The sequence below is a fragment of the Aptenodytes forsteri genome, unplaced genomic scaffold, assembly GCF_000699145.1.
Source record: "Aptenodytes forsteri isolate BGI_AS27 unplaced genomic scaffold, ASM69914v1 Scaffold2, whole genome shotgun sequence".
Taxonomy (NCBI): domain Eukaryota; kingdom Metazoa; phylum Chordata; class Aves; order Sphenisciformes; family Spheniscidae; genus Aptenodytes; species Aptenodytes forsteri.
In genome coordinates, this window is record NW_008795695.1 from 8,505,685 (window position 1) to 8,521,034 (window position 15,350).

General features: G+C 45.6%; 1 protein-coding gene across 1 annotated transcript in view; it reads left to right on the forward strand.

Moving 5' to 3' along the window:
* CLIC6 (chloride intracellular channel 6) overlaps window positions 1-14,069 on the forward strand; it is a 41,740-nt gene extending 27,671 nt beyond the window's left edge. Inside the window, exons 5-9 of the mRNA XM_019473036.1 lie at window positions 9,080-9,189; window positions 9,636-9,761; window positions 10,961-11,067; window positions 12,062-12,243; window positions 13,650-14,069. Coding sequence (XP_019328581.1) covers window positions 9,080-9,189; window positions 9,636-9,761; window positions 10,961-11,067; window positions 12,062-12,243; window positions 13,650-13,811 — 687 coding nt within the window. The 3' untranslated portion in view covers window positions 13,812-14,069. The remainder of the gene's footprint in view (window positions 1-9,079; window positions 9,190-9,635; window positions 9,762-10,960; window positions 11,068-12,061; window positions 12,244-13,649) is intronic.
* The last annotated feature ends 1,281 nt before the right edge of the window (window positions 14,070-15,350 follow it).

Sequence of the window (15,350 nt, forward strand, 5' to 3'; positions counted from 1 at the left end):
CTCTTCCCAAACCGCCTCAATTTGCAGACTGGATCATTGAGATGTAAAGTCAACTTATGCTCTACTTCGTCATTTCTCCTCCCCTACTGAGTGCACAGGGCTTATAATGAAAGTCTGCTTTATTCTGACAACAAAATTAAAACCACTTGAGCCAACGTAACTAGCTGCATTTCAGGTTGTCATTCGAGAGGATATTTAGCAGATACAAAACTTAAAGGACCCATCCTTCTATTTGCAGCTGGTGAGCCAACTTGCTTGTTTAAAAGTTACAGGCACGCATAAATGCATTGACTGATTGTTACTTGAAAGAGAGGTAGGAGAAAGGGGAGAAAGTGGAAGACATCCAGAGGCCCCAGGGTCCATTTTTCAGCCGACCATCCAGATTACTAATTTTGCATGCCCTATAAGATGTATTGCAACACGTTGGCATGGTTTAGTTTGGATGGGTGGTCACGGGGATCCTTGCAGTCTTGCACTGAATGATCTCACTACTGAGACCATATCTTGAACCACCCAAACACATGAGGAGGGGTGTATAGAGTGAGAACTTGTCTATGATGTAGCTGAAGGCTGCAGCTGTGATAGTCTTTGCCACCCAAACTTGGTCCTTCTTACGTAGGGGGATGGTAGATAGAGAAGGGGATCATTCCTGCTCAGGTGGAAAAGGGCCGTGCTTCCTGCAGGGGTGGAGTTCAACATGGACACTCTTCTGATTGAAGGCTCAGCTGCTCAACTACTGGAAGCTGTTTGCACTGGAAGGAGAGCACCCAGGGTTTGTCCCCAGTTGCATTTGAGTCAGCAGGGGCGGACTTCCAGCTTCAGCAGGAAAACGGGGCCTAGAAGTGATGTCGTAGGAGAGGATGGTGAAAGTCAAACCATCCCTTCATTCTTTAGAGAAAACATTTGAGGATACTTGCTCCCTCCTTCCCCTGCACGCTTTTTTGTCTTAGCACCTTAAAAAGAGAAAGAAGCTATTTTTAGCAGAATGCTTGTAGTTATGTTTACTGTTGCCTCCTTAACCTGAAAGCTTAATTAGGGTTTAGGACAAAAAGTGTGTTATTGAACTTGCGTGTTCAAAGTTGTAATCCTTTAAGTATGTTTGGTGTTCTTTTTAAAACAAAAATCCTTATGGCACACTTTCAATATCAAGGTGCTTATTTTGCTCTTAAAAAAGAGAGAAAGGGAAGGGGAAATTTTTTTTTTTAGCTGAACGAGTGTCCAATTGCTGTTTAACACAGCTTTCTTATTGAACTTCACTGTTGGGGATGTCACACAAAGGAAGAGTCTACCCTAGCACGTACCAAAAATACAATTTATGTGCAGAAATCCCAACTAGCAGCCACATTTAAAATATATTTCTGCTATTTGCCTGAGGAATTAAACAGCAGCTGGAAACATCTGTTTTAAGTGTTGGATATTAGCGGATAGGCAGAGCTACATGACTGTTTAAAAGTATTGGAATAGTAAGTGGCAAAATTTTTACTTTGTCCATTAAAATATATTTTAAATTACAGATGCTTTATCTTAAAACTTAGCCTGGAAGTACAATTTCAGCATCTCAAGTACTCTCAAGCATGCCGTTAGCAAAAAGCAAGGCATCTTGCTGTGGAGGTGGCTCCGAGGCAGAACCTCACATGATGAGATGTGCTACCACACATGAGTGTGAGGCTGCCACTTTTCATCGCTCCAAGAGCAGAAGTCAGGATTTCCATTTCAAGCCCAGTAGGTGGCATCAAAAGAGTTCTCTAAATTTCAGCATTTGAGTGTTCGTGCCCTAGCCCTAGGCCACAAAATGAACACAGTGCTTAGACAGAGAAAATTCCAGGTAATCTCTCTCTTCCTCGCAAAAGCTTCGGTTTGAACGTGGTCTGACCCAAATGACATGCCTGTGATGCTTCTGTGCCTAGCACAGAATATCATATGTTATTAAGTACATTATAGTTGCCTTCAGTGAACCAAAATGACTTGTAACTATGTTTTTATTGCGTTCATAACAGAAGTAACATTGCCAATTTTGGTTTTTTTTCAATGATGGTGTACTATAGGAATCTGCGTGAGTACTGTAGCAGGCATCAAGAATGCAAAACACACTTTGCATCCTCAAGGAGTAGATGCTTTTTTTAAAAAAATTAAAACCATGTATCTGTCACAGCATGCTAACAGAACTGTAACTATATTTTTATTGCGTTCATAACAGAAGTAATATTGCCAATTTTGGGGTTTTTTTCAGTGATGGTGTACTATAGGAATCTGTGTGAATACTGTAGCAGGCATCAAGAATGCAAAACACACTTTGCATCCTCAAGGAGTAGATGCTTTTTTTAAAAAAATTAAAACCATGTATCTGTCACAGCATGCTAACAGAACATGGTTATGTCTAGAAAATAGATGTTTTCTAGTGCAGCTGCAGTCAAACCCATGTGCTTCTCAGAACCTATTGCCAAGGCTGAAGGAGGTCTTTGCGCTCGCGGGAGTATGGGAGTGCTGTCATACCGCTTCCCTCTGTCTTTCTGCCTGTGATCTTAAAAAAAAATGGCTTGGGCACTTCATGGTAAACCAGAGGGCAGTGGGATTTCCTCTCAGGGGTGAGGAGGAGAGGGGAGGCACTGGGAGCTCCCCTCCCCTTTCTCCTTGGCCATCATGTAGCCAAGTTCAATGGCTGGTCCCAGCGGTGCAGCAGGGCAGGAAGCAGAGCTGTCTACCACAGGGGCCTTTCTTGCATTGCCGCTACGTGTGCAGAGCCAGTGGTAGCTGCTCATAGAAGCTACTGCAGTCAGGCTGGTATTGCAGGGCTTAGTTCAGGGCAACAGTTGGTGCTAGGAATGCAGTGGGCTCAGTTAATCCATGCCAGTGCAGAACAAACGAGTCTGTAGAAGGAATTAAAGCAAAATAGCTGTTGGTCTTGAAAGTCACACCCAGGCTTAAAGTTGCTTCCCACAGGCGGCCCAAGCTTGCGAACTCCTTGTAGTTTTTCAGGCAGTAGTTTTGAGCCACGTGCTGCGGTCCCTGTTCTTTGACAGGAGATCAAATGCGTTGTGAAAAAGGGGAGGGGATTTGTTGGTGCGGTATGAGAAGGAAGAGCACACAAAAACTGCCTGATAGCTGAGGATCGAATAAGGAAACTTGGGGGAAAGTACCCGTTCAGCCTGAGAGCCATCTCAGCAGAACAGGCAGGGGCAGATCCACGATGCTGGTCCCAGCTGGATGGTTCGTTGTCTCCCAGTAGGCAGCGGTTCTGCTCCACTTGCTGGATAAACCTGCTTCTTAGCCAGCATAAATATGGGAAAGGAGGTAACTTAGCTCCCTTGTGTCAAAGAAAGAAAATGGAATTGGAGTTCAGCTTTTGGGGAAAAAAAAAAGTTATGCTCCTTGTTCTACTTTTTATTGTAGCTTCGGAGGGATTATATAATTATATGAAAACAAATAATAAAGTCTTCTCTGCTCCTTCTGAACTGTTTCTTCCGTGCTTAACCTTCAAAAGGAAACAAAAAGTCCAGGAAAAACAAATTCCACGCGTCACAATTTTGAAGGCACAGAACATTTGAGGTCAATAGAAGAACCTTCAAAAACCTAGTTCCTGAGATGTTTGGACAGAAATGGTTACAAAACAAATTACTACAACAGCTCCAGGGCCAGAGCAACTCCAGCTCAGGGAGGGCCCAAACTACTGGTTTAAGAATGACATACAGTGTGTGACTCCTGGGTAAAGTCACTATAATTATCCTCTTGCTATGGATGAGGATGTGGAGGCAAGTGACCTCTTCAAGGCCACTCAGAAAAGCAGAGCTGCTGAATCAAGGTGGCAGCAGCAGCTCCAGAAACTGAATATAGTTCTTTTGGGACCCTCTTTAATATCTTGTGCATAAGGTCTTGCTGCCTAGTGAAATTAGGCTAAGGCATGGTGGTGCTCCTACCCATGAGCTTAAGCAGTAATGGAAAGAAGGGTGTGGAGAGCTTTTTCCTTTCCCAGCATCTTTGAGCAAGACCCAGAACAACCACCAAAAAAAAGACCAAAGAGAGTGTGGAACAGTGAAAAATGAATGAAAACAGGGAGCATAGGCTAATAATCCCATTAAGTAATGGCACATGATTACGGAGAACTGTCTTAAGTCGATACTGTCACAATATACGATTGCTGCCTAGGGCTCTGAAGGCTCTGAACGGAAGCTTCTGTGCACGGCCTGACATTTTTCTCCTCTGCAGCAATGGCTGTCTTAATTGTTTGACTAATGAACTCATTAAATCCCAGTATTACTAGAAAAAGCATATTGACCTCCTGACCAATCACAATTAAAACGTAAATGCCACTTATTCAAGACACTGGTTAGCCATCTATTTAAGCAGCAGAAGAGCATAAAAACAAGCTTTGTGTTTTGGGGATTTGACCCGCTTCACCCACAAGATGTGGATGTTGAGAGAATGTCACAACAATTGCAGGTGGAGGCCAACTTGCAGCATTACCTACAATTACAGCAGCATTTGCCTGGTTATTAAGATTATAACCAGTCTGGAAACACAATCCTCCATTGAATCAACAGCAAGAGACTCCGTCTGACTTCACCAGAGTTAAGATTTCACCCTGCATCATCACTAAGCACAACAGTGAGGAAGTGTAATTAAATTCTGCGCGTGTACCAAGCACAGCTCAAAGTTACACATCCCTGAACGGTGTTGTGGAGAAAAATGCAGGGAGTTTTGTTCCCAGGCTGCAATGCCCCTAGCTGCGCTCTCTTCCTGGGGGTATTAATATGTGACAGGCGGGTCTTTTCTGGCTCTCTTACTGCTGTGTCGTATCCCTGCAAGGTAAGATGTCGACACACAGTCTCACTTCTGTAAAAAGGCCGCCCTTGCTTTGTTGGAAAGTACATTATTGTAGGATGATGGCATACTTCAGCTATTGTCGTGTTGCTTGATACACAGCTATAAAGCTATTTCAGTGTCCCAGCTCATCATTTTTGAGTGGGTGGTGTCATCATGGCAGACCCTCTGTTTGGCAACTTAAACAAACACCTTTGGCATGTGTCACTGATGCTTTTATGTCCAGTAGGAATTGTAGCTCCCCGGATTAGATGAGCTGAGTTAGGAGAACAGAGTTGTCTCCTGTAAGCCAAAATGCAAGTTGATGTATCTGAAGGCATTTTAGCTAGCTGTATTCACCCTGTTTTCTGCAGGAGGCTAAAATACCCACGTTTTGGGCTTTCAGCAAAGGTTGTAGGAAACTGTAGTGTCTTTGAGCTGCCAGGTCAAACCGTGTCAAGGTCTGAATCAGACTTGGTGTTCAAGGTCTTGCAGTCACTTTAGGCTGCTGGTCACTGTTACAGTAGGGAAAGGTTTAATCACTGCTTGTGCTATTGTGTGGGCTACTGTAATTTGCCTCCAGCTCTGCAGAACTGAAGGAAACCTGGAGGTATCCACCACCAGCCCTGGCGCGGCAAGTCTAGAGATTTGTCCTCCCTTCACCTCTCACCCAGAACTCAAGCCCCTGGGGACTAAATGGCTTTCGGTTTCCTAAAGCTCTCTGTGGTTCACCAGCTTCCCAGTTGTCCCTACCTGAACGGCTGCTGCCTCCTTTACCACAGGACCTCAGCCGCCGAGGCTTTTGACTGAGTAACTCCCAAAGATCTGCCTGTTGTTCTCAGTCCAGGCACAGCACCCATAGAGGACACGGCCCCATCTTAGATGTTGGGATGTACTACACAGCCTGGATAGCATGGGCTTTTAGAATAGATTTATATTAATGAAGTGCACCAATGATTTCACAAGGAAACTGCTCAGAAGATTTCCTCCTTAGCCTGTGAGAAGGATCATGGCCACATCAGAAATGGGGAAACATCCTAGCCTCTGTGAATTTATTTGCTGCTGTAAAAGCCAAGTGTGTACCATAACCACTGGAGACAGCAAAGCTGGGCAAACACTGCAGCACTTCACTAGAGACCGTGGTACCTGCATTGCACAGAACACAGCTAAGATAGCAGTACACTATTAATGTCCCTTGTAAACAGCATGGGAGGGGAGACAGCACAGTACATGAAGGTCAAATGTCTTTTGGACATTAGTGTGTCTAACACCATCAGAACTTAGCCCACAGAAGTAGTCAAAAAGTACCAAATAAACAATTGATCATCTCAGTCATTACAGTTGGCAGAGCATTGCTGTAATCAGCGATGCTTAATCCCCCATTCTATTCAATTCCTCGGTGTTCAAGTGATTTTTTGTGAAAGGTTGCTAGCAGGCTGAGAGGCATGAAGGTAAAAGGCTGAGAGATTCGCTGTTTGCTATTTTATCCATTGCAAAATAGAAAGACAGTAGTGCTGTAGAAAATCTTACTCCCGAGTAGGTATGGACATGAAAAAGTTTACACTTAGAAACAAGACAGGAGGTTGCTTCTGTAACATCTCCAGGGCTGCCAGTCCCTCACCTTCCTGGTTGCCTATATGTCATTCCAGTTAGGGACAAACTGGGACTCAGTGCCTGCTTCATGCCTGTGTTTGTCACGGTAACACGTCTGTCCTGACCTGGATCTCTGACTCTACCTCTGGATGTTTCCCCAGAAGAGCAGGCTGGGGCTGCTGCGTCCGGCTCCCTGAAATGTACTGTCACCAAGGTGATGGGGGGCAAAACGAAGCAACAATTGCGTTTCCTTAGCTCCAGCAGTAAAAGTTAGAGGGAGCCAAAATTTTCGTATTTAATGGCCAGCAGAAGATAGTAATTGATCAGGAAAAGTTCACCCTGCTGTCACTCTTGATCACACAGCTCTTCTTGAGCACAGAGCTATCTGGAATGTTCTCCAAATGGTACATGAACCCTGCTGAGATAGGTAACTTATTTTTTCCTATCCAAGGCTGAATGAAAACATCAAACCAGTGGTAGGAACTGTTTTTCTGGACACTTGTTCTTTCTTTCCCCAGACCATAGCAATCTGTTACTGTAAGATTATTTCTTCACCGACTTAGCTTAATGGTTGACATTCCTCTATAATAAACTGTGTAAGACACCAAAGCACGGGTTGGTACCAGGTTGGGCTGCTGTCCCTTCAGTGTCCCGCTCGAGGGGTTTCCCTGGGAGCCCATCTCGGGTGAACAGCTGGCTGTTGGCAGCACAGCTTGTGTGAGGGCAGCGGGCGGGGAAGCGGTTGCAGCAGCACCTCCACTGCCAGAGAGCGAGGGGCAGCTGGAAAGGAGCTGGCGGGAGCCAACTCATCGCCAGACGTACCTGCCTGCCTCCTCCAGACATGGCACATCTGAAATGATGTCCCCTGGCTGCTGCTTCTCCCCTCAGTGCAGCCTGGCAGAGGGTGGGGGTACCCATTGCTAGCACCGAGGGGTCACAGTAATGCCCTTCACCCCCCTTTTTCCTTGGGGGGTGGGTAAAACTTGACACAAGAGGCAGGATGAGACAAAATGGTGGTGTCATGTATTTAGCTCTGTTTTAAGCACACGGTAGCAGCATTTGTAGTCTTATTTTTACAAAATACACAGTAGTTTTCTATCTTCTTGTTGCTGTAAACTGTACAGCACTGGAAAGCAGTGCTCTGAGTAGGAGGAAAAATACAATAGTAGCTTTTGACCAGCTTTCATTTTTGCCACCTACGAAACGAGACTTTTCAAACACAGCAGTCCAGCTGTTCTAGCATTTCTAAAAGTTTTCATCCCCTGCCAGTGTTTAAGGCAATAGGCTATTCTAGTTTCCCCTACCGAGAAAGCCAGTGGTTGTTGCAGTACCAGAGGCAGAAAGCAGCAGAGGGTTATCAGAGGAGAATCCTTCGGGTTGATAGAGAGAATAAGACGGTTTATCAAGCCGCAGGAGAATCCCTCCTCATGCGTCCCTCGAGCTCCATGGCAGAAACCTGCCTGCTCCAGAGTAGGTGGTCATTTCCAGACATAGAGCTCTTTGTGAAGGTGAGCACTGTAAAGCAATCCGACGGCACTGTTTGTTTATGGTGAACTTTTTACTATATTTGAGATTCATTTGATCATGTCGAGGAAGGTGAAAGAGCAAGCAGAACTGGTTTCATTAATGTGTGTTGTTTGGTTATAAGGTCTGCAAACCTTAATGAACTAACCTATTAACTAAGTAAATGATACACCTGTTTTTTTACTTCTGCGCCCTTACATTTAATCTAAGTTTTAAAACTGCACTTTAGGAGAATCATATGAAGGGCTTAAAAATTAGACCGCTGATCTCTTCCAACAACGTAGCGTGAAGCCTAACTTAACCAATAGCAACTATGCAAGACTTGGCCTCATTTTAACAAAGCCTCTTAACAAAATGAGAGAGAGCAACGCTTCTGTGGCCACACGTACGGTGAGTTGCGCCTCTTGTGCTTTACACTGACACCTGGTGATTTGCTTAGCCAAAAGGGAAAGACCATCATTATAGGGGCACACAGAAAGAGAGGTTACGTGACTTGGATACAGCCACACGTCAGTCTTAAAAGTGGGAGCCTTGGGTCTATAACGAGGAGGGATTAGACAGGGGGATGTGGCACTTGTGCTTCCTTAGTCCTCAGTTCAGCAAAGCGCAGAGATGGGTGGGTTCAGCTGGAGCAAGGCTACTGCCAAACTTCCCTTCTTCTCTGGGGCCCCCACAGTTGTTTAGTTTGAAATTCTTAATTATTTGATTTATTCTGTTTATTCCCTTAAGCGCTTTAGATGTTACATCTCAATTTATGCTGGTAAATCTTTCTCTATTTGTTTCCCGTGATCATAAACTGATTTAACTTGTTTTAATCTTGTAGTGACTTAAGTAGATTTATGTTCACATAGACAAATGAGGTGGAGACTATTTCCTTTGGAAGGACTGCTGTGATTTCAATTTTGCTTTCTAACTTATGGCAATATTCATTATGCATTTTCATGAAAAACTACGTCTCCAAGATGACAGGATTCTTCATTATATCTATGGGCATGTTTGGAGAAGGATATAAAGCAACTTTGCATGAAAATAGGTGTTAGTAGAGATGAGTAACATGCTACACGTACTCGTAGCAGATCTGGGTTTTCTGCTTTCCTACTGCATCTGCTATCAAAATTTGCTGTCATCAGATGTATGTATACCTTTTTTTTTTTTTTAATTGTAGGCTGGCAGTGATGGGGAAAGTATTGGAAATTGCCCGTTCTCTCAGCGTCTCTTTATGATTCTGTGGCTAAAAGGTGTCATATTTAATGTCACAACTGTGGATTTGAAAAGGTGAGATTGTAACCAGAGTTCTCCTTTTCAGAACAACTTTTCCAAAATGGTGATTTTAAAGGGTGATTCTCTTCTGATAGATTTGAAATGCGCACCATGGCTTGACATTACGTTAACAGTCTGGAGGCCTGATTCCTCTTTAGGGTTCACTAGTATAAAGTGGACTAACTCCTTTGAAGCAGTTGAGATTTTAATCTGTTTTGCAGTAGGTCTCTGTAACATAACACAGGAGTTTTGGGGTTTATTTTAAGCATTTCAGAGCGCATTCAGATAACGGGCTAGCGAATTCTCACACCACCCGTGTGAGGCACTGACTAAGTCTTATTTTGTAAGAAAGATGTAGAGCAGCCTGCTATTTTAAAGGTGAAACAGTTCATTGCAATTAAGCGTCGAAATTGCAAATGTGGTTCCTGTTGTGATTTACCCCATCTCTTTCCTCCCATTAGAAAGCCTGCTGATCTGCAGAACCTCGCCCCGGGAACAAACCCCCCCTTCATGACATTTGACGGCGAAGTGAAAACCGATGTCAATAAGATTGAGGAGTTCTTGGAAGAAAAGCTAGCGCCGCCCCGGTACTGTATTCCTGGCCGCTTCTATTGCTTTTAGCCCCTCATGGCCCTCGACAGGGGTCAGTGCCCAAACCCCCTTGGTTTCGGTGGGTCAGGCCCTCGATGAGCTGCAGGTGTTATAATTGCGCATGGGAGGCTCGGGGGGGCTGGTCCGGCCGCCGTGGTGGAGCTTGCAGGGAGGGGTAATTTTGACTGGTGCGAAACAGTGCTGAAGCCTGGCACCATGCAGGGGATGGCCCTGGGGTGGCCCCGAGACGCCGGCTGCGCTCCTCCCGCCGCCCTCGCCTTTGCCCTGAGTTCACTGCTGTGCCACCACAGTCATTCCCAAAGCATGAAATCCACCCCGCTGCAGCAAGCATGTGCAGAAACCTGCATGCCACTGCAGAAACCTGACCTCTTTTCCTCCACTTGTGTTTGTTGGAGGTTTCCCTCTTCACACTGTACAAATAATTATGCTTACTGGGAGCAGGTAGCTGGAGGAAAAGGGCAGTGAAAGCCTCCCACACAGCAGACGTGCTGGGGCTCATTTTGAGTGGCCGGGTGGGCCCATCTGAGCACACAGCAGGGTCTGGGTTTCGGACTTGTCCTTCCCCACCCCCGCAGCTCTTCCCACCTCTCCCCAAACCCCGCTGTCCCATCATCAGTAGTATTGTGTCCCCCACCCACGCACCTTCTCTCCCCTGGGACAGCAGCCCCCTCCGCAGCGCTCCCTTCTCAAGCAGCTGAACCTGACTTAAACTAGGCAAGCAGCTGCTCCCCTCCGCTTTTCCCTTCCTATCTGCCCCTGGCAACCACAGCTGCTTGGACCGGCTGCTCTGAGCTCCTCCAGGCAAGGAGGCTAGGAGGAGCAGCAGCTATTGTGAATAGGGACTTCCCCTCCGCTCCTCCTCATGGCAGAAGCCACGCTCCACGCAGCCTCACCTCCAGTGGAGGAGGCCTGGGAGAGGCACTGGGCTGTTTGGGCAGTATTTGCAGCATGAACAGTCATTTCCCATCTCCCTCAGGAAAAGGAGGTCATCCACATGGTTTAACTGTGGTTTAAATTTGCACTTGCTAAGTGATTTTTAGTTCAGGATGGTTCCCTTTGAGAGTCCTGTGTGGCCGTATATTGTGATGCTGCAATGTAAATAATGTATATTAAATAATTAGTGGAGATGAATGGCTAGTCGTATAACTTCTTTTTGTTTCTTTTGACTCCTCAGGTATCCCAAACTTGCACCAAACCACCCCGAGTCTAACTCTGCAGGAAATGATGTGTTTGCAAAATTCTCGGCGTTCATAAAGAACCCAAGAAAAGATGCTAATGAAAGTATGTGCTGCGGTCCTTTCGTCAGCCCTGGTAGTTACTGGAAAAAATTAAGCTGTACAGTTCTAGCACACTGTGCTGGAGATACCCCATTCACAGCTTAGGTTAAGCAGTCATTTTTCAGAGCATAAAGGCTGTGGAAATCTGTGCCTATTCACTCTCTTATTTGAGGATTCCCAAAGTTAGTTTACGCAGATACCGCTGTCAGCATGGGAGCACCAACTCCAGCTCCTCCTCGTTTCTTCAGCTCTCAAGCCCGTAACACTGCACCTTCCCCACAGCTCTGCTAAAAGCACAGCCCGCTTGAACTGAGACCTTACCTTTCTGCTCCATTTCTGTAAATAATGAGGACTCTAGCCCCATGGCATATCTCTCTAGAGCGGGACGCTCACTACCACCATGCATTAACTCATCTCTGTCCTCCAGCTCTCAGCCTTGTTCCCTTTGCTCTTCCCTTCTCCCCTCTCCACAGTGGCACACGGGCACCACCAGCCCACAGAAATCCCAGCTGACCTTTGCCAGCCCCTGCTGCCCCGACCCCACTCCTGTGCGCTCAGACGAAAGCACAGAACTCACGGTCCAGTTTCCCGTACACCCCAAAGCGGCGTCCCGGTGGCTTGCTGTCGTCGCTCCCAGCCTTGCTGTCCTGCCTGTGGGCAGGCACTTGCCCTGTGCCTCCCAAGGCGAGAGTCGATGTGAAGGCCGAGCCACTCTGCTGGGCCACTCTGCAAAAGCACACCCTGTTGAGGTGCTTGAGGAGCCATTTCTGGTAACACAGCCCCCGTCTGGTTTTTCTCAGAACCCCCTTTAGCTACTTAGAGCTCTTATCCCAGCATTAAGTTTTAAGCTCAGGATAAAGGAATTGCAGGAGTTGGCATGGCCGGGTGTCTGCGAGCTGGGTTGGTGCCAGGAGACAGGATGCAGGAGTCGCCTTTCTGCTTGGTGTCAGAGAGACCGTGGTACAGGCTTGAATGACTTTTTTATTGTCTTAACCTAGATTTGGAAAAATCTTTGCTTAAAGCCCTGAGGAAGCTGGACAACTATTTAAATAGCCCCTTGCCCGATGAAATTGATGCTTACAGCACTGAGGAGATCACCGTTTCCAGCCGCAAGTTCCTGGATGGAGATGAGCTCACCTTAGCGGATTGCAACCTCCTACCAAAGCTCCATATAATCAAGGTTTGCCTTTGTTTTTTAGCTTCCTGAAGAGAAGGGCGACACAGAAGCTCAAGTCCTTTTCTAAAAGGCAGAGGAATCCTTTATCTGTTCTGAGGCCACACAGTAGCTGTGTACGGACACTGAATGCTAATGCACAAGGCCATTTAATTGCAGCACAGCTAGGCAGATCCTCAGATTGATGGCTCTGGTTTCGTAGAATATCTGGTTTCGTACCTGGGCTGTGGCCGCACTCACTAAGCCTCACACAAGTATCAAATGAGTGCTATCTTCAGTGCTGTTGAGCAGTGTTTTCATTTGCATTTCACGTACAAAGTGCCATGGACCAGTAAGATGAAATGATTTTGTCCATGCTAATTCAAGAAGCCAGCAAAAGCTGAAATTTGCACCTGTCTCTCCTTCCTTTAATACAAAACTCTTGCTTTGCTGAATATCATCACCAGTACCAATAATGCTGGCAGGGCAGCCACCACCCACTGCCTTCCAGCCAAGGCTCCCGGCCTCTTTTTGCAGGGCTGTGGAGCATCTACACACACCTAACAGTCCTGGTGACCACGTTGTCTGGGTGTTGCCACAGCCTGCCCCTGGGCCACTCTGGAACCAACCAGGCTCTGGAAGAGAAATGGCCACACTGCAAATTCATCTGGTTTTCAAACAAAAAAGGTCACTTCAGAAAGTTTCCTTTTTGACTACTATTTTGTCAGAGGAAGAGTGGATTGAATTGCTTTCTGACACCTCCACGAGTGAAAACTTTTCCCAGAGATGTCCTGGTCGAACCTATTCCAGAGAGAGCAGCAAGGGAATGAGCCCTTTCCCACGCCCACGCAAAGCTCAGGCACAGCGAAGCGCGAGAGGTAGCAGGGGTCAGCAGAGCCAATACAGGGAGAATCACCTCAAGTCAGGTGAATGTCTGAAGGATGGTGGAGGCTGAACGTCACACCATCCTTGCTGGCCAACAGGGAGGGATTAGGTATTGGGCAATAGTTGTTTTCCCTAGCCATTTGAAATTTAGTATTTTAATTCAAGTTTTTCCTTTCTGTTTCAGTGAAAGTACCCAAATGTGGGCCAGTTTATTACTAAGATTATTCTGTTAATTCTGGTTTATGCTAGCTCCTTTGCTGTTTTAAGCTGCATCACCTCCAGGTGTGGTCTACTGGTCCACGTAGCTCTGCATAGCTCTAGCAGAATATTAACACCAAATAAATCCTTTTAAGTGAGTTAGCTTGTTAACTAGCATTCTTCATCCCACGTCTTCTGGTTTTTTTGTGTCTTTCCTTTTCCTTTCCCTCTACGTTGCATATGATGAGAGACTTACACATTGAAAATTAAAAGTGTGCATAAAGAGTGGATTTGGGTTTTTTTGCAGATAGTGTGTGTAATGATATTTTTCTTTTTTCTTTTAATAAAAGGTTGTTGCAAAAAAATATAGAAATTTTGATTTTCCACCTGAAATGACAGGGATTTCAAGATACTTGAACAATGCATATGCAAGAGATGAATTTACAAACACTTGTCCTGCTGATCAAGAAATTGAGTATGCATATTTGGATGTTGCAAAGAGAATGAAGTAAACAGAAGATGCCTCCGCTCTTTATTACTTGTGAGATTTAGATGGACACCAGCCAAGACAGAAAAAACAAAAGCCAGCGTACATTCTGCAGCGTAATTTTAAGTTCTGCTATTGGCCGATCCTTCTTTTATAATGATTGTATGGCATTATTTGCTCATTCTTAAATTATGTATGTTTGTGCGTCTGTACAGATGTCTGCACACATGAATGTCTGTTGTGCATTGCAAGCTAAGGGCATCGGTCAATATTAAAGCATTTGTTGAAGTTGGGGCAACAGTGTAGGTCACACAATTATAGCAATGTTACAGACTAGTGACTTATGCTAAATTGCTGGATTTTGGGAAGAAATAGCCCTGTTTCTAACACACCTTTAACCTGTCGTTATTGCTGCCTCTGGTCTCTGTTTCACAGTTGTTGCCAAACTTCACAGTTACCGGGAGGGTTTCTGTTGGCTTCTCTGCAAGCCTCGGAGGGCCGCAAGCCGGCAGCTGGTGCTCATGCAGCACCCTGGTTAGCCCAGGAGAGAGGCCAGCCTGTAGGTGGGACCACACCTGACTTCCTAGAAGCCCTCTCCTCTGTGCTAGGGACCTGCAGGGCAGGTCAACGAAGAACAACGCCTTTTCACATTGCATGAGTCTTCTTTGAAATTAAAAATAAATAAATAAATAAATAAATAAAAATTCCTGCCTTCTCCTCTCTCAGGGCTGCATAACCCATCAAACTTCCTTCCTGGTGCATAAAACTTCGCCTTCTCCTCTCTCAGGGCTGCATAACCCATCAAACTTCCTTCCTGGTGCTCCCAAAGAGAGGAACACAGGCTGTCACTGGCCTATGGACTATCTGATAATAAGTATTCAACAGGGGAGGAGGGAGAGACTTGGTTGTCACTGTGGACAGAGGAAATGGGTGATGTAGATGGGTGATCCTACTGATGTAGGATCTCTCTTTGTCATCCTTCCATGACTCTCATTTGGTTTTGGAAAGCAAAGAGGAGGAGAGCATCTAAGAAAGAAACAGTCCTCCAGCCTGGCATCAGGGAGCGCACTATTAGAGATGTATGGACTATAAAAAGCGACGTCCACAGCTGCTTTCTGCTGAGCAGGCCCTCAGCAAGCACACAGGAGTAGAGGGTGCAATGCTTTAGTCATAGGGTCACCTGGAAGTTTCCTTCTGATGGATTTTGCCTGTATGTACAAAATAGATGTGAAAATGGCTAAAAATAGCCTTTGTAGCACCTATAGCCACAAAAAGACCATTATAGCCTCGTCATTCATCCTTGTCCACGTCAAACGTGCACTTGCTTTCTAACAAAGCATTATTTAACGGTAATAGTCGGTGTCGGATATATTGTGTCTGCGGTGTTTTCATCTTACACACTACACAGGTCTGATGCAAATGTGCTATCTTCACAATTATTTGTAAGCATTGTTCAATATGCAGTTTTAGTTTGCCTTTAGAGAAAACAGACACATGACCTTTCCCCTCCCACCCTCAATTGTGAACTCTCATACTGGGGTTGATAGCTGAGCAGTCACTCATC